Source organism: Sebastes umbrosus, chromosome 9 (genome assembly GCF_015220745.1).
Source record: "Sebastes umbrosus isolate fSebUmb1 chromosome 9, fSebUmb1.pri, whole genome shotgun sequence".
Taxonomy (NCBI): domain Eukaryota; kingdom Metazoa; phylum Chordata; class Actinopteri; order Perciformes; family Sebastidae; genus Sebastes; species Sebastes umbrosus.
In genome coordinates, this window is record NC_051277.1 from 22721133 (window position 1) to 22740740 (window position 19608).

At 38.3% G+C, this 19608-nt stretch overlaps 1 protein-coding gene across 7 annotated transcripts; it reads left to right on the top strand.

Annotated features, from left to right (window-relative positions):
* The first annotated feature begins 688 nt into the window (after positions 1–688).
* Positions 689–19472, top strand: tnip1 (TNFAIP3 interacting protein 1). 7 transcript variants are annotated; one of them, XR_005208236.1, is made up of 19 exons: positions 5802–5951; positions 8231–8413; positions 8935–9078; positions 9190–9275; positions 9497–9547; positions 10283–10492; positions 11935–12029; positions 12476–12650; positions 12874–12966; positions 13083–13148; positions 14471–14602; positions 14721–14849; positions 14940–15080; positions 15197–15322; positions 15706–15789; positions 16253–16468; positions 16724–16808; positions 17846–18006; positions 18208–19472. XR_005208236.1 is itself a non-coding variant. In XM_037780522.1 (18 exons), the coding sequence occupies exons 2-18, from the start codon at positions 8266–8268 to the stop codon at positions 17935–17937; spliced, it is 2073 nt and encodes a 690-aa protein (XP_037636450.1). In that variant the 5' UTR covers positions 689–799; positions 8231–8265; the 3' UTR covers positions 17938–19472. The 7 variants fall into 7 exon arrangements, 6 of the variants coding, with proteins under 6 accessions (XP_037636450.1, XP_037636447.1, XP_037636452.1 ...); XM_037780522.1 differs by lacking the exon at positions 5802–5951 and adding an exon at positions 689–799 and having other exon boundaries at positions 17846–19472; XM_037780519.1 differs by having other exon boundaries at positions 17846–19472.
* Positions 19473–19608: the final 136 nt, after the last annotated feature.

Consider the following 19608-nt stretch of genomic DNA (forward strand, 5'->3'; position numbering starts at 1 on the left):
GTGAGTGCAGCTGTTGTCGGGCCATCTTTGAGTTAAAAGAGGAAAGAAGAAAAAAAAAGACGTATGTGGCGAGGAAATCCCCTGCAGCACGCCAAAATCCAAGGCAAAAAATAAAGTCTGCAGCAGTCAGTCACACTCTGGTTTTAATGGCACACACACCCAACCTGAAATTGCTCCATTTGATGATAATTATGAGAGATTTACTTCAATAGCACATTGTTAAAAATGCAACCAATGTCAAAATAGCCTATTTTGAATTTCCCTTTTGACAGCTAGGGGAAGTTTGTGCTGTGGTGTTGTTCGCAGCATGAATTAAATAGATTGAAGTCATTTCAAAGCTGCAGAGTGAGTTATGGGTGTTGCTTTAGCTTTTGACTTTTCTATCTTCATGATTATATAGTGGTATCATGATGTGATCGTGCAAACAAGCCATGCACTGTACTGTACTGTATACACAAGTTAGTATACTGTATATAAGAGGTCATTTATACATTTCTCATGAATGCTTCTCTCTTCGTGTCATGTGTCGTATTTTTGCATGCATTAATGTGTGTACGTGCTGCAAGCTACTGTACTGTACAAGACTAACTAAATGCATTCAGGTTTTTTTTGTTCATGTGTTGTGTTACTCAGTAAAGGCAGGCCACACAGTTGGACAAACACCGGGTTGTGTTCAGGCTCAGCGTACAGTATCAGGCCATTTTATGGGAATTCCCCAAGTCTCACAGTGAAATTGCTTCCCCCCCTATTCACCAGTTTCCTTAAAAAAGTGCCTCTCTCCGACAAGCTGAATGTGTGGGTGAGTTGTTGTGTATTTGTTTTAACATTTGAGGTGTATAGTAACGGAGCATACTAGATTTATTGTCATTATTTGTGGCAGTGTCTTGTTTTCTTAAATTATTATTCAGGGCAGGTTGAATTTTAGTTATGTTGTAAGTGAAACGAGTGTTGTTGTTCTGTGTTTGGAACATTACATGGGAGGTAACAGCATGAAAAGATTGATTTCTGCCCTATATGATGCCATAAGCTCTGTAATTGTGTGGTATTTTCTGTCTTAGTGGGTACTTGCTTGCCTAAGCAAACACCCTGCTGGTAAATATGATTTTGTAATTCTTTACAACATGAATATATATTGCTAAATCCATGTAAAGAACAGTATAACATGATTTTTTAGCTTAAAAATAAATTGTATTCTTCTTCTATCATTAATATTATTTATACATGAGCTTGAGGGAAAAGTACTTGGCAATCTGTCTCACTGGTTTCTTGGTCGTAGTTTCGATTTTCAGTAAAAAAAAAAGTGATATGAAGAGCCTGTCAGAGTTAACATTGAAGCTTATCTGTTGCCAGTCTGTGCACATGTTGTCCACATTTTTGGCATAGTGATAGAGAATCTTCAGTGAGGACGACCCTGGTTTAAGGCCTCGGGAGGACAGCTGGAGTCATCAGTCGGCTAACAAAAGGACATTTTGTATTAAGCAGCACAGAGTTAATGACTATCAGCTGCTAGGAGATGGGAGACTGGACTGTCCTTGTGTCTCAGCAGGGTGGGGTGCATGCTCTGTACTTGTGACACTGTGGGCTTCAATCTGATGATTAACCCTTCCCACATGTCATCTGCTCACTCTCCTGTCTTAGTGCAATGAGGAAAATGCTTTGAAATATTTTGGAAAAATTAGGTGGGAGGAAAAAACAAAGTTTGTTGCCTCGGAGTATTCAAAGATGGGTGACATTTCCTGTATCCTCTGGCTTTTGTTTTAGTGCTGGCAGGCTCAGAGTCACTAGCCTGTCTATGTATGGAAACATTTTGCACCTATAAACAAGGACAATGTGTTTGGTGGTCTAATAACTCTCTTTGGAAACACATTCACACGTTTTAACAGTGTTTTCTGGTCTGCTGGTCCACATACTATATGGTCGAAAATGTTATTGTTTGTCGTTTTTGTGGTTTTATTGAAGCACATGACTCTTCAATTGAATGTTAAGCAGTTTAAGCGGCTTTTTTATGTATGAAAAGGATTTTCAAATATGGTTTATTGTTATTAAAGCACACACACATTATATTACGGGCTGTCTACCCACACTCTTGTTTTCTCACTAATTTACTTTCTTTATAGTTTGGTTCTCATTCATTTATCAGAGTGGTTAAGTCAAGAAGAGAAATGAGTAGTATAGTGAACTCCTATTTTAAATTCTTAATCATGGAAAGTACTATTTTTATATAACCTATTAGTAAACTGGTTTCTCTATTACAGTATAGGTTAAACATGTACGTCAATATAACTGGTGTACGCAATCAATGTGCATTTTTTTTTCCTTACAGGAAGTAATAATGGTTGCCACATAAAGAGGAAAAACTAGGGTGTGATTCTGATTAGTTTAGATTTATTTATCAGAAATCGTGTCATGTTACATGGTTTGCAAACTGGGTGTTTCCTGTGTTAACACAGCATGCTTCCTGATAAGACCTCCAACTTGGCTGATGCTCTGAAATCTAAAACCATTATGGAAGGTTTGTCTTAATTGTTGTTGTGGACAAGCACAACTTACTTGTGATTCATATCAGACTTTTTGGTAGTTAAATTAATAATTTTGACCCATTACAGAGCCGTAGAAACGTACAATACTCAGTTGGGACTATCACCTCTGTGTGGTTCAGACTAATTGTGTGTCACAAGATGAATTGCATCAGAAGTAGTTTGTGCTTCCAGTTAACTGAAGAATGATCTTTGTAACTCCCTGAGGAAATATGACCACAGATTACCTGTTTGTTTATTCCCACAAGATGTCACTATTGCTCTAAATCAGTCATGTTGGTCAGTCAGGTGCTCCTCAACAAACACCTCTTAACCTGTGACTGACATAATATTTAAAATCATATCGCGTTTGACTTCAAGACCAGGAAAAGATGACATTTAATCTTCATCATGGTATTATTTAATGTATCACGGTCAGAGCTGAAAGGATTGATTCATTAGTAAATTAGTCGATTGACAGAAAACTAAGTAGTAGGGCTGTCAAAGTTAACACGATAATAACGCGTTAACGGAAATTTGTTTTAACACAACTAATTTCTTTAACACATTAACGCAACATGGGATTTTTAGGTTGTAGCAGGTTCAGTTTTAAAGCTAGAAGGGTTCCTTGACCTCTGGCCTCAAGATATGTGAATGAAAATGGGTTCTATGGGTACCCACAAGTCTCCCCTTTACAGACATGCCCACTTTATGATAATCACATGCAGTTTGGGGCAAGTCATAGTCAAGTCAGCACACTGACACACTGACAGCTGTTGTTGCCTGTTGGGCTTGAGTTTGCCATGTTATGATTTAAGCATATTTTTTTATGCTAAATGCAGTACCTGTGAGGGTTTCTGGACAATATTTGTCATTGTTTTGTGTTGTTAATTGATTTCCAATAATAAATATACTGTATACATACATTTGCATAAAGCTAGCACATTCGCCCACTCCTACGTTGATAAGAGTATTAAATACTTGTGCAATTAATTTTGTGATTAATTGCAATTAACTATCAACAATCATGCGATTAATCTTGACCAACTTAATTCGTAATTTTGATAATTTGTTTGTGTCATTTAATGCTCAAATATCAACATTTAGTGTATTGCTGTGTAGGCCTATAGTGTATTACTTCTGTGACTGAGGGTCTTTAGGTTTTGGACTGTTTGTTGGACAAAGCAATCACTTTGAAAACGTCAACTTGAGCTTCATGGAATTTTTTTAAAAATATTTTATAGACTGAACAATTAATTGATAAAGAAAAATAATCGTCAAACTAATCAATAATAAAAATAATCATTTATTGCCCTAATCACAATATGAACATTATATATATATTATATATATATATATATATATATATATATATATATGACATTAGCTTTCATACCAAATATTTCTTGTTAACCTACAGTGTGGGTTTTAAAAGATCAATGTATCTTGAACAAGGCCTTATGTATTGCCCTCCTATAGTTCAGAGGAAATGAGTGATGCAATCACAGAAAGCCCCAACAGCCCCTTCTCTAAATTTATCAATGAAGACAAAAGTCATTCTGTGAACATGGTCGGGTTTGTCCCATGAGGACTATGTTGGGTGAGTTTCAAGAGGTAAATAAAGAAGAATAAGAAGTTTTTAAAATTAAAATTATTAGATAAAAAAGAGTGATTTTGATGATCAGTTTTACTCACCCATAGTGTCATAAATAGATAGATAGATAGATAGTAACTTTATTGATCCCGAGGGAAATTCAAGTTTCCAGCATCACAGTTCCATAGTGCAAAACATGTTAGTAAAAAGGCAGTAAAAAAGTTAATAGTGCAAAGTACAAAGTACAAAAAAATATACCAGATATAAAAATACAAGGAGAGGAAGAAAACTGTTAAAACTGAATATAGTGCAGGGTAACAGCTGTGATACACAACTATTAAAAAAGTGCAGAAGAGACTGTTAAAAATGAGTATAGTGCAGGGTAACTCCAGTAGCTTAGTCTAAAGTGCACTGTGTATGAGCCATTCTTGCACAAACATGAATATTCATGTACATATTTAACCGTCCATGTGTCATTCTGATAAAAATCTCTACCATGAAATATGAATTAGTTAAGCATTTTGGCTCCAGTGTTTACATTGTAAACACCGTACAACACCTCTCTAGGGAGGGGGGGACAAAGGAGGACGGTCTGCAGGACAGATAACAGTCTCTTCTGCACTATATTCACTTTTTGAATAGTCGTGTATCATATCTGTTACCCTGCACTATATTCACTTTTTGAATAGTCGTGTATCATAGCTGTTACCCTGCACTATACTCACTTTTAACAGTCTCTTCTGCACTATATTCACTTTTTTAATAGTCGTGTATCACTGCTGTCACCCTGCACTATATTCAGTTTTAACAGTTTTCTTCTTCATCTCCTTGTATTTTTATATCTGGTATATTCTTTTGTACTTTGTACTATTAACTTTTTTACTACCTTTTTACTAACATGTTTTGCACTATGGAACTGTGACGCTGGAAACTTGAATTTCCCTCGGGATCAATAAAGTTATTATCTATCTATCTATCTATCTATATTTAAAAGTCCTTCCATGTGTCATTCTGATAAAAATCTCTACCATTAAAATATGAATTTGTGAAGCATTTTTGGCTCCAGTGTTTACATTACAGTCAGTAAATATACCAGATATAAAAATACAAGGAGATGAAGAAAAAATGTTAAAACTGAATATAGTGCAGGGTAACAGCTGTGATACACGACTATTAAAAAAGTGCAGAAGAAACTGTTAAAAGTGAATATAGTGCAGAAAAGACTGTTAAAAATGAGTATAGTGCAGAAGAGACTGTTAAAAGTGAATATAGTGCAGAAAAGACTGTTAAAAATGAGTATAGTGCAGAAGAGACTGTTAAAAGTGAATATAGTGCAGAAAAGACTTAAAAATGAGTATAGTGCAGAAGAGACTGTTAAAAGTGAATATAGTGCAGAAAAGACTGTTAAAAGTGAGTATAGTGCAGAAGAGACTGTTAAAAGTGAATATAGTGCAGAAGAGACTGTTAAAAATGAGTATAGTGCAGGGTAACTCCAGTAGCTTAGTCTAAAGTACACTGTATATGAGCCATTCTTGCACAAACATGAATATTCATGTACATATTTAAAATGTGTCAATCTGATAAACTCTCTACCATTAAAATATGAATTAGTGAAGTATTATTGCTCCAGTGTTTACATTACAGTCAGTGGCCTCCTGTTGGTTCCCCACACTGACAGAGGCAGCTGCTCTCTGATTGGTCCTCCGGGCTGTCAATCAAACCCGCTGTTTACATCAAACGAGGTGGAAATTCCCGGGTTACAGCACAGAGACCAGTAGACCACTTCCGCAATAGATGTCTGGCAGAGAGAGACGACGAGAGGCCACTGCGAGCTGAGAAAGGTATCCAGACAAAAAGACACCTCTTTGTTCTTTTGTCTGTCATTTAAACTCCAGCTTTCCCACTGACTTACTGCGTCGATAAAAGTCTCTGTAGTGGGGTTAAAGACAAGAAGAAGCTAAGCAGGCTTCCTGTCCCGTCGTCTTAGTGATAGTGGTTGCTAGCCACGAGCTAACGAGGATGTTGCTAGTAGCAGCGCTTTGCATGACAACAGCGAAAACTAATATTAGCCTTCTGCAGCCAATCAAGGTAGCTATCATTTGATAGATTGGGCTGTATTTGACTCTCGGCTATTTGGGTGAGATGTTTGTTAGCAGGATTCACGTAACATTTTAGTGTTTTTTACTCTGCTTTTGTGTCCTTTTTCCTCCTAGGATATGAAGGTTGTAGTTGTCATGTTTTAGCCATCACAACCACATTGCTGCCATATGTTTCTCTCTGGCAGGGCAGCATTGTGGTGATGTTGTTGCTACTTTTGTCCTCACAAAGCTGTCTTTATTTTCTTTACCGAGCTTAACTGATAGTTGACACTCAATAATAATAAATTATAAATTAAGAAAAGGCGTTTAAAAGGTTTTTTCTAGCTAGGTAACTCCCAGTAATGTAACATACAGTAGCATGTCTGAGTGGGTGGTATTTTATTTAATCTGCCATTAAGAATGAAACAGAAACACCATTTCTGAGTGGTTGTAATGTTAATCAAGACTCCTGCCATATGTTTCTCTCTGGCAGTGTAGTGATGTTGCTACTTTTGTCCTCTCAAAGCTGTCTTTATTTTCTTTACTTTACCTGGTAGTTAACACTGGTGTGCTGCTAAAAATTATAAATTGAGAAAAAGGTTTTTCTAGCTAGGTAACTCCCAGTAAGGTTACATATACAGTACCATGTCTGAGTGGGTGGTATTTTATTTAATCTACCATCAAAAAAAGTAACAGAAACACCATTTCTGAGTGGTTGTAATGTTGCTACAGTATAAATTATGGATTCAAGGGAGTTTCTTGTGAAAGCACTATGAGAACCAAGAGGTAAACTTTTTGTCTCATCCTGGATTATGAACATTGTAGTTGTCATATTTTAGCCATTTGAGCCATTTGTTTCACTCTGGCAGGGAAGCTTTGTGGTGATGTTGTTGCTACTTTTGCCCTCTCAAAGCTGTCTTTATTTTCTTTACCTGATAGTTAACACTAGTGTGCTGCTATAAATTATAAATTGAGAAAAAGGTTTTTGTTTATTTGTTTGTTTTGCACAATTTAAGACTATACAACATAACAAAACAAAAAAAATGAATAATATACAGCGCAGGAAGAGGCAAAAAACCCACTGGGCTTATCTGAAGCCTCCACCTTGAGAGACAAGATTAATATAAAGAGATAATATGACTACGTAATAGTGATAACAAACAATTAGGACAAGATATATATATATATATATATATATATATATATATATATATGTATATGTATATAATAACAACAATGACAATACAGTAAATATATCAAAAAAGACAAGTGTGTGTTTTCTAGCTAGGTAACTCCCAGTAAGGTTACACATACAGTAGCATGTCTGAGTGGGTGGTATTTATTTAATCTGCCATCAAGAAAGTAACAGAAACACCATTTTCTGAGTGGTGGTAATGTTACTACAGTATAAGTTGTGGGTTCAAGGGGGTTTCTAGTGTAAGCACTATGAGAAATCAAGAGGTAATGTTTAACTTGCATATTTTAGCCATCATTCCTGCCATATGTTTCACTCATGCAGGGTAGCATTGTGGTGATGTTGTTGCTACTTCTGTCCTCTCAAAGCTGTCTTTATTTTCTTTACCTGATAGTTAACACTAGTGTTGCTATAAATTATAACAGAAACACCATTTCTGAGTGGTTGTAATGTTGATACAGTATAAGTTGTGGTTCAAGGGGGTTTCTAGTGTAAGCACTATGAGAACCAAGAGGTAAACTTGTTTGTCTCATCCTGGATTATTATCTCCATCATCTGTTCAACATGTTGCCTACCTCTCCATATACTTTCAAAATTACCTCTATGACACCTTTCAATTTAGGATTCAAAGTTGCTTCTCTTATTACATAGAGAAGGGGGACCACAAGTCCTCAGTCCTATGTGTAAAAAGCTTTACTATCAGCACTTTTTGTTTTCTATAAAGGTCAGCTACATCTGCATTTTTAAAAATGTTTGTTCTTTTTATCTTCCGCCGAGTATTTCCCCGGTACATTAATGCTTTTTAATTAAGCCGAAAATAACAGTTTGTCTCTTGTTTTTTTCACAGTTCAGAGGACCATGTCTAGGAAGTGAGCAACGGCGATGGAAGGGAAAGGCCCGTACCGCATCTATGATCCAGGTGGGAGTGAGGTCAAGGCCAGGGATGAGGCCGGAGGGGGAAGCAGCTATCGACAGCTACTGGAGGAGAACAGCATACTGAGGGAGCGGATGAAGGGACTTAAGAGCTTAGGTAGGTTCCTAAAGACAGCATGGTTACCTCAAAGTTGTGGACGGAGAGCGCTAATGCCAGCTGCTCTTTGGCATCACACATCTGTTTTGTGACTCAACACCTCAGGATTTAATTTTTCCAGATTGATGTATATATGTAAAAGGGCATTCATTTCTTTATTATAGTTTGTAAAATCTATAACAGAATTGCATTTTGTAGCAGCACTAAATTCATCATTTGATTTTAACTTAATGCACCCACAAAGGCATAATAGGATGTAGTAAAACCTGATGATCTTCTTCGGTAGTGCGTTGAAAAGGTTGCATGCGATGTGGATGGCCTGATTGCTCCTTTTGTGACTCACCAAAGGAGTGCTATTTGCACGTATATTCTCACTGAGCTTCTATCATATCATATTTGACGACTGCTTGTGCTGATAGATCTAGTCTTGGCAGTGTTTGTTGAAAAAATGTAAGATAGATCAAGTGAAATTCAAGTGAAGTGCTGCTGGACAAGAGACAAGATCTCTCTTAAACTCACAGGTGATTTGCTGGAAGAGTCTCAATCGGAGGCATCAAGGCTTCGACAGCGAGTGGAGGAACTTGTGAGAGACAACGAGGCCCTCAAGTCCTCCAGCTTTGCCGCCAGTCTGTGTATGGGAGGACCCATTCAGACTGAGACACAAAGTAGGTCTCGCATACTTGGATTATTACTCTGGACGGTGTTGTAATCATACGGCATGCTGTTCTTCTTTGTGGAAACTTGCATTAACTTTGGTTTTATATGCCATATTTCAGGTAAACCCTGTTTACACCCCACTGCAGAGCAGAAAGAGGAACAAACAAGCTGTTTAGGGAGGACCCTTCAGCCTGAGAAGCCCACTGTAAGTCATTTGTACTGAGTGAGAGCTTTTGGTGCTGGCAGAAACAACTTTGTGACAATTGTGGAATTGTAAATAACACCAGATACAGACGTTATAAGGATCTAGACTATGACATCTGGCAGCTCTCAACTGCAGGATGTTTACTTTATTTTTTCAAGTTTATTGATGCATTTACAGTCCCTACGTGTATTATGGTGCTATTTACTTTTTGGTCTTTACAGGAGGAGTTTGAGGTTGTGAATGTAGATGCGAAGACTTCAGATGCCTTGACTGTAAGTACCAGACTTTTTTGTGACACAAATTATGATGAACAGAAACTCCAATTAGTTCCAAAGAATATTTAATTTTACCAAACTATTTAATGTGTTTAGGATATCACAATGCTCCTGGTGCTAACTCCCAAAAGTAATTATTTTGTGTAATATATTTAGGCTAAATTAAACCTTTCCTCTTTATAGCCATTTCCTCAATATTAGGAACATGTCTTTGGTGCGGTGACTCACCAACAAACTCAATACTGGTTGCTCCAGCCTGAATCAGCCAGGGGAAAGTCCAGGATTATTACTGACTAGAATTACACAGCTGATTCATTCACACACTACATCCTTGGGAATGTGTTAATAGGACACTATGCCAGAATATTTCAGGCACACATGTTATCAAAACTAATGTTGTTTTTTTTACTAGCCTGTCACATTGTAAAATTCTCTAACCTACTTTGGCACAGTTTCACACCTGAAGAGAATATTTTTGGTAAAAAGTGTTACCACAGGCAACTATTTTCTGTTTGGACTAAATTTAGATCCAACTGGACAAACGGGTTTGAGTTTTCAGTCATATCAGCTCCTGCTCGTCATAGAAATAGTAGCACGATGACTCTTACAGTATGCTGATCTTTAAGTCTGGCGATGTTTGAAATACTGTACATACGTAATTGTTAGCTCGCATACCGAGTCAGCTTGAGAGGGAGGACTGGCTGACTGTTTTACCTGTGTGTGTACATCCAGGCTGGGTCAGTGGCAGGAGTAATCCCCGTCCTGCCTCAGGAGAACATCGAGCTGACCAGCCAGCTGAAGAGACTAGAGAGCTCCTTCAGCATATTCGCAGAGGAGTCCAACCCGAACCAGCTGTTGGCTCACCTTGGTCGCATGGCTGTGGAGTTTCACCATCTCTCCTCTAAGGTCCAAAAGAATGAACAGAGGACTTCCCTCCTACAGGTATGCGACACGATGACAGTATGACAGAAGTAAAAAACTACAAAAGCAACCATCACTCTCATTAGATTTAAGCTTGTTCTCCAACATGGCATTACAGGCATTTAAGAGTTTATTTCAGTTAGCATCATGCAGAGGTATGCGACACGATGACAGTATGACAGAAGTAAAAAACTACAAAAGCAACCATCACTCTCATTAGATTTAAGCTTGTTCTCCAACATGGCATTACAGGCATTTAAGAGTTTATTTCAGTTAGCATCATGCAGTGGGAGCAAAAGTGTATATAGAATGATTTATCATGATGTCACAGGAATTACTTCTCCATACATTTACTTCATTATTTGACACTTTTGCCACGTTGAATATGCATATCCGACATTGTAACGTTATACTGTATATATGACAGAAAATAAGGAAAAGCATAATAGGTCCCCTTTAATGTTAAAATATTAATGTATTAACTGTTAACCATTCACATTAAATTTTGCACATTGACTTTAATGACATGCTGGGTTCATAGATATGATAATATGATAATTTAAGGGATATATTTCATAGTAAAATGTTGTGCTTTAGAAAAGGAGTCTTTCGGTGGTAGATTTAATTTGTATAGTGTGGAGATAGGAACAAAGGTCATTGTTTTTAATATATAAAGTTATATTCTTTTCTGACAAATGTTGTTTCCCCTCTGCAACAGTAGTTGTGGTGTCTTAAACAGTTGTCTGTGGGGGCTTGGCATTTTTCTGTGCATGACATTGACATAATCAACTACAACTACTACTACAGGCACACAACACAAGCTTTCCTTTTCTGAACATATTGTCATTTTAACTGTATTAACTGTATTGCTATAGCACATTTCAGAACAAAGTGTTTTGCAATAAAATGCAGAGTAACAGTATAACATTAAAAAACATTTTCAATATAAATTTCAAGGCCTGTAAAACATAGATTTTCAGATAAAGAGGAGGTTGCGTAGTACCAGTGGAAGTGCATTCACCACTTGGAACTTCTGGAACACATTACGGCCTAATTTTAATATACCAAAGTAAAGCAATAATTGCAGTGACTTGGTCTATATTTAATATATATATTAATATTTTATATATTTTATATACATTTGTATTCTTTTTATTATTAACTACTAAATTCAATTTAAAAAAAAAAAAAAGAAATCTTTTCAAAACCTCACATAAATTAAAAAAAAGTCAAGTTTTTCAATTTGTGGACTGAAAATGTGAAATATAGGACTGAAGAATGAAGTATTTCCTCATGTATCTGCTCATACACATGTACAGTATTCCTTTATCATTTTCACTCAAAGTATTTTTTGAGTTGTACTATTGTGTTAAATGTAATTGCTTCTGGCTCTGTGTAAAAAAATGTTATCATTATACAGAAAGATGCCATTTTAAATGATATGGGGTTTTGTGGTTTTCTAGACTCTCTGTGAGCAGCTCAGACAGGAGAATAATGAGCTTCGAAAGAAAATGGAAGAGGATCATCATATCAGGAATCAAGACTTGGAACATCTGAGGTAATGTTTTCCCCTTTCTTTCACATTTGACTGGGCTTTGTGTTGCTTCTGCTGGAGCACAAACCTTATTATTAGTAAGGTCAAATAGAACACATTGTGAGATCTGCAGTATATTTCCTACGTCCATTTTCATTCCTCTGATCTTTCTTTTTTTTTTTTAAACTGTGGGACAATTTTGTTTCTCATGACCTTTTGAATGTAGTGTGAATAAGCCCCCCATTACTGTTTGAGTGACACAACATTGACATTGTCCTGGATGTTGACAGTTGACCATGCTTTCACTTTTGATGGGGGATTATTCCACTGCTCTCTGTTGGCGTCATTGCACCCAGCGGGTATCATAGGTTCTTCCCAAAGGACATCCTGAAGCTGTCTAAGGCTTCAACAAACTCTGGGAAGGGACCTTGCTCACAAACATTATCATTTTCATTTTCTCTCTGATTCAGACTGGAGAATCAGAAACTCAAGGAACTGGTCACGGGAGGAGCAGCAGCAGCAGCAGCAACAACAGCAGCATCTACAGCGCCATCTGACAACGAAGCTCCAGAGCCCAAAGAGGAGCCTGTGAAGGAGGAATCAGCTACTGTCAGACCCAAGATGGAGGCCACCACACCGCAGAAGGTAGTTTAAATTAAATATTTTTTTTACAACTTTGCCTCATATCAATAAATCTCTCACCTTTACATACCAAATACATTTTTTATTTTAAACTTTTTTAGAAATACATTAAAGGTTTTCTCAATTAATTTGTGACTCATAACTTCCCCACTTCTAAACTCTTAACATGTGGGGTTAGAGTAATGGAGGAATGTTGTGGATTAAGAAATGTTTTGTGTGCCCCCAGAGTGGAAAAGCCGCCGAGAAAACTCCAACTAAACCTTGTGATGTAGAGGTGTACGAAAAGAAGATCAAGCTTTTGGAGAAGCAGAGAAAGGATGTGAGTCTTTTTTTGCTCTTACTGCTCATCCTCTTTTGCCATAGGGGAAAGTCTCTGTGTATTTAGTTTCCTATATGTTCAGTGTCATTTGTTTCACTTTCTGGCGGTGCTTGCAGGTACTGGAGGTGAACAAGCAGTGGGACATTCAGTGGAACTCCATGAAGTCACAGTTTGAACAGAAGGTACAGTAATGACTTTACAGCTGTTGTGACGGGTGTGGGAAGACATCGCTGAGAGCTGCTGAAGGAGAATTAACACCTAATTCTCTCCGAATTCCTCTGAAAGACATTTTAATTTTTGTCATTTAAATAAAAAAAAGAGAAATTTTAAACAAAGTTTATTAAATCACGCTATTTCAGTCCAGTACACCAAATATGTTTGTCTCATTTTTTATCTGTTTAATTTCGAGGAAAATTGAAAGACCTCTTCCACATGCCCAGTTCTTTTTAGATTCAAAGCAAAGCATTTATAAAGTGTACAAGGATACATCTACATGTACAGTACAAAAAGTGCATGGGGTATTTATCCTGCATTTTCCATAAAACTGTCCACACTCAATATAGATATTGTATGTGGACAGTTCTTTGGGATGAGAGGGTCGATCTGTAAAGGACAGAGGGTGTCATATCCTGTACAGATTGTAAAGCCCCCTGAGGAAAATTTGTGATTTTGGGCTATACAAATAAAATTTAATTGAAAAAAAAATTCTTTATCTATTGGCCTTGGTTCAAAATGAACTCTATTCAACACATTTTGCATTATGCCAGTGGAATAATAAATACATATTTTTTTCTTTACCATTTAAAGTTGCCTTTGAAACGACAGATGGCAGGCATTTTGCAATTCGGAAATATCTTTAAGGAACACAGGACGCTGACGTTTGTGTGCATCAGTTGGCAGTGAAGCAGCTGTACGTGTGTGTGTGTTCTATATGCTTGTCCAGTGGAAAGGTGCAATCTTGCAATAGCTCGCTATCTGAGCATACTTACCACAAGGCTTGTCACACCTCAGTGAGAATTCCCCTCACCTCCCTGGTACCCGCTGACTTCCTCATGCGGTGCAGTCAAGAGGGCAACAGAGACACACACACATGTACACACTCTCACACTCATACTCACACACCTACGCGTGTGCACACCCACAGTCATGAACAAACCTACATTCACACTTTGTTGAGACTGCGACGCCATGCAGCCTCGGGTTTACACCGCAGAACCCTAGATATATCCATTTGCGTCACTATGTTCGTTCATATTTTACACAAAAACAGAACTGCGTGTGCTTGCAAATGTGTCCCTGTTACTGTGGTTTAGTTTATAATTTCATAACGCACATTTTTTAGGTCGTATCCGAACACATGCAACAGCTGATGTGTATCTTTACCAGAGAGATGTTGTCTCTGAATCAATTTTTTTTTTTTTTGGTTTGTGTTTATGGGAATTGTATCTTATAACTGTGATTACCTTGTGAATACTGTCCTCAACTAAATGTTTTAAATTGTCAGATCACAGACCTGAGACAACGACTGGCTGAGTCCCAGAAAACTGTGCTTGAGCTGGAGGCAGAGCGAGAGCAGAGGCAGCGCGACTACGACAAGAAGCTGCTGCTGGCCAAGTCCAAGATAGAAAATGTACAGGTGAGAATGCAAGGACTCAACGTCCTGGAGGGATTCGTCTAAAATTTCACAACCACTACACAGAAACACGGGGGAAAAGGAAACCTTAAGAAAAGTGTTTTGGGTGTGTATATTTCAGGGGGAGAAGGAGTGTCTCAACACTGAGACCACTGAGCTGAAGCAGAAGATTCGCTACCTGCAAGATCAGCTGCTGCCCCTCAGCAAACAGAGGGAGTACCAGGAGAAGGAGATCCAACGCCTCAACAGGGTGAGTGCACTTCATCTCTCTCTCTCTCTTTCTGCATCTTTTCCACAGAGACATCTCCTTCAGTGTAATACTTATTTTGTCTTCCTCCAGGCTTTAGAGGAGGCCTTAAACCTGCACACCCCGTCATCCTCCCAACAACAACAGCCACCTGGTCAGGGTAACTTTGCCGATGAGGCCAATAACCGGAAGAAACAGGAACTGCTCACTCAAATTGCTGTACTAAAGGAGCAGGTCAGACATGCAACAAAACATACACACACACACACACACACACACAAGTACATAGTTTTATTGCAATTTTACACATATTTCCTCATCTGCATTTTATTTGTTGTTTTGTACTTCAGGTGAAGATCTTTGAAGAAGACTTCAGAAAAGAGAGGAGTGACAGGGAGCGAATGAATGAGGAAAAAGAGGACTTGAGGCGGCAAGTTGAGAGACTCCAGGGTCAGATTACTAATTTGACCAATCAGGTAAGCTGTGTTTTTGCAGTATGTTCTCCTGAATATGTAGCATGATTAGGAATGCTTTAGCTTTTATTTCTTGCATTGAACCTAGGGCTGTCAATGGATTCAAATATTTACTCGCATGATTGTCCATAGTTAATTTTAAATACATTTTGTATCTGTTCAAAATGTACCTTAAAGGGAGATTTGTCAAGTATTTAGCACACTTATCAACATGGGAGTTGGCAAATATGATCACTTTATGCAAATGTGTATATATATATATAATATAAATATATATATATATATATATATAATATAAAATTGAATCAAAATTATAACCGAATTGCTCTCTAATGTGTGATTTGTTTGTTTTGCTTTGTTTTTTTCATTGTGTGTTTGTGGTTCAGCTTCATCAGGCACAGAACGAGTGTCAGAGAGAACGTACGGAGAGATGTAAGCTGGAGAGACTGCAGATGCAGCATCACAAACAGGTACTGGCTGCAGCTCAGGTTTGAGCCTGGTCGTGTTGCAGACATGTTGAACTCTTAAATGAAACGGTGCCCTCAACCTGGATAGGTGATGTGTTTGGTCATTTGGGCCACGCTTTCATGTACATTTAATCAGGGCCAAGGCATTCACTGAAAGTTGCTCTACAAGCCTTTGGGATGCATCATGCAGTAGGTAAAACTTGCAGACTAGCGCCCCCTTGTGACAGAATGCAGTCACATAGATGTTGACTGTAATAAGTTCATGCTGAACAAATGAATACTCCAAGACAAGAGCCTCACTCCAGCTAGGTTTGTTTGTCAGTACATTCGGGATCAGCAAGTGGAGCGTTAACACTCCTCAGTGGGAGGCAGGAAGTTTGAAGGTCAGCAGTGGCCCACTGCGCTCGCTGAGAGTAGCAGCCGCGCACTGATTGGGGATCACGTGTGTACTTGTGATCCCTCGTAGGGGCAGCAGCAGGAAAGACGTACCTCAGACCCCACGTCAGGCTCAGTGAACGGCCCGCTGAGCCCTCCCTACTGTGGTCCCTTTGTGCAGGTGGGACCGCAGGGCCTTGAGGGCTGGCCCGTACACTTCCCTCCCCGGATGCCCAATGCAGCAGGCGCCACAGCCGCAGCCGCCGCAGCACCGCCCCCTGTACGAGACTTCCAGCCTGTTACCCCGGTAAGGGTCCTCTAAGGCCCCTCTGTCTCTGTCTCTGGAGTGACTCTGAGGAAACGAGGCTCTTTTCTCTCTCAACTCTACTCCCCCTTATCTTTTTGGGGGGAACAAGCAGCTATAATTAGGTCTAACTGTAGCTCAACCTAGCCACGCTTACATTCAATAACCATTGTTAGGTTACGGCAAAGACTTGAGGGCTGCTGGTTGTGATGAATGGGTATATTTAGTGAACTAAGGTGGTGCTTTCTGTTTGGTCAGGGTTTTCCTTGGCAGTCGTCATTCCCGCAGCCGAGAGGGGCCAGAGCAGTAGGAGAGAGTTCAAGACCACCACCAGAGAATGCAGGTATGCTACAGCCAGCCAAGTACAATATTTTATTCTTAGTGTTTGTTATAAATCACATTTTATACACTGTTTTATTGCTCAAAGGATAAGGCTGGAGTTGCTCTGTATTTTGCCTTATTTTCAACAAAATGCCATTGAAAGACCAAAACCAACAATGTGTTGTAGGAGGGCTGTCAGTTGATTGAAATATATGCAATAGCGATTAATCGCATGATTGTCCACAGTTAATCGCAAATTAATCACACGTTTGTATCTGTTCAAAATGTACCTTGAAGGGAGATTTGTAAAGTATGTAATACTCTTATCAACATGGGAGTGGACAAATTACCTTGCTTTATGCAAATGTATGCATACATTTATTATTGAAAATCAATTAACAACACAAAACATTGACAAATATTGTCCAGAAAGCTTTACAGGTACTGCATTTAGCATATAAAACTGCCCAAAACTGCATGGGATTATCATAAAGTGTGTTTGTCTGTAAAAGGGGAGACTCGTGGGTACCCATAGAACCCATTTTCATTCACATATCTTGAGGTCAGAGGTCAAGGGATCCCTTTTGAAAATGGCCATTCCTTAGATTTTCTAGTTTCACGTCATGCTAGTACCTTCACTCTAGCTTTAAAACTGAGCCCGATACAACCTCTGAAAGATCGAATAACAGCCGAGCCCGACAGCGGCCTGACAGATTTTTAAGAGGTCAATTAAAAATCGCAAGTTGCATTAATGCGTTAAAGAAATTGGTGGAGTTAAAACAAATTTGCGTTATAGCGTCCGCAAGAGAGTTCGTCTCTCAATACTTTTTGAGTTTCCCCGTCTGTGGCTACAGAGACAATAGTTATTAGTTGGATCAATTCATTGTGGTTTTGGTCTTTACATGAGATTTATTGACATGAAAAATATAGAATATTGCCATCAATCATCATTGACTCAAAAGATTACACCACACAATGGCTAAATGTTTAAAGGAAGTGTGTATCAGCAAGTTTGTGACCGTGAAGATGACGCAGTCTTGTTCCTTTGTGTGCCTCCAGATCAGTCCGCAGCAGCGGCGGCAGCGGCAGCAGCTGCAGCAGCAGGATTTGGAAAAAGGGAGCGACAGAACATTGACCCTGGAAAGCACTAAAGCATCACCGTACCCACCAAACGGAGTCTGGGTAGTAGCATGAAATCAGTTTGTTTTTGAGTTGACAAGGTGTGATTTGATCTATAATTTTCCTACTGAACTGTAGATATCCTATTGTAATGTTGTTTATACTTGCGTTTTATAAGGCTATTTGTGAAACACTTCGCTATTCTGAATATATACATGAAATATTATTTAGATTTTTTTATCAGGAACTGAAGTCATTTGTTAAATAGGTTGGAATAATTAACATTGTTCTTTTTTTTCCAGAAAATATACCTATGTGCTTGTATCTCTGCAAAATATGTAACAACTTGACACTTAGTTTGTTACTTGTAGAGTTACAGGAAGCCATTCCCCAATACGACTAAGACAACATATACTCATTCCAACAATGAATGATTATATACATTGAATCATAGGATTTACAATGTGAATGTTGATTGATTTATGAAGACTTCTTCAGTACCATCGATGTTATAGAAATGTCCCATACGTGTAACTGTTCAAAAAGTGGTTGTTGAAATACAAAAATTTTGGGAAATGAATTTTGATGGTATCATACCAAAAACATGATTGTGATTATTGATAATTTATTTATAACCTGCTGTTTTGATAGTTGCATTGACTAAGTGTAAATCATTGTCTTTAGTAATGCTGTTCTTTCTATGTTGTTAGTGTAATCCCAATATATTGTAGCTATTGACATTGTATGTTTGTATCAGACACAATACACAATGCACAGTACATACACAACCTTTATTTTCCCCATGATGATGGACCTAATCTCATTAAACACAACACTTCTACTTGACCACAATTGATTTGATGATTTGACCACTCATTCCGATATTCATACTCATCTTACTGCATCTTGTATCGCCCACAGTTTAGCCCCGACATACAGTAAATAGAAGTTACAGCACCAAAACCTTTAGGCAGCAGAGATGACGGTCTTCCTCTTCATACAGGTTATTCCATGTTAAGCGACAGCAAGAGGAAGATTTTCATCTTCATTTGGAGGCCCTAGATCCAGTGTTACAGCAGTACAGCCGCTCCTCAGAGGACAAACCTCTGCCAGGATGCCTGGCTCTGCTCTCTGTCCACTTCAACAACCAGCAATCCATGCCGTGCCGACCGACCTGTGAACTGCTGTAACACAAAGTCGAGAGCCCCGATAATAACAGACACATGATCCACACCTCGAGATACTATGTGTTACTATTTTAATCTCAAATCAAGCCACTGTTATAACCGAATACCCGTTCAAATTCCTTAGTGAAGGGCTTCAAAAATGTGTGCAGATGAATTAGAAAAAGCTCCATTTTATCAAACAAGTTACAGGGAACAAAGTCCTGATGGGTGAGAGCTGAAATGAGAAATTGCACTTTGAAAGGTATGCTGTAATTACTGGCAGTTGTATTTTCTTGGTTTGTAGCCCTTTCTTTTTTTTTTTTGCTGTAGGCAAAAGCACATGTGAGACTTTTTGTATTTGACTGGCTTAATAAATCTATTCTAAATGTCTATTAGCATCTTACCCTGCGTATTCATGTTCATATTTCTTTTCCATTTTTATTGCACGATAGAAATGTCGGGGCCACAAATTTGCACCTTTCCATGACATGACACCCACATGATATCAGTTTCTCATCAAAAAAAAAAGTGCACATC

Excerpts from the sequence above, each read along its gene's own strand:
- tnip1 (XM_037780522.1), top strand. The coding sequence starts at position 8,266 with ATGGAAGGGAAAGGCCCGTACCGCATCTATGATCCAGGTGGGAGTGAG. Across the intron at positions 8,414-8,934 it reads GAAGGGACTTAAGAGCTTAG|GTGATTTGCTGGAAGAGTCT; the intron begins GTAGGTTCCTAA and ends TTAAACTCACAG. Across the intron at positions 13,149-14,470 it reads AGTCACAGTTTGAACAGAAG|ATCACAGACCTGAGACAACG; the intron begins GTACAGTAATGA and ends TTAAATTGTCAG.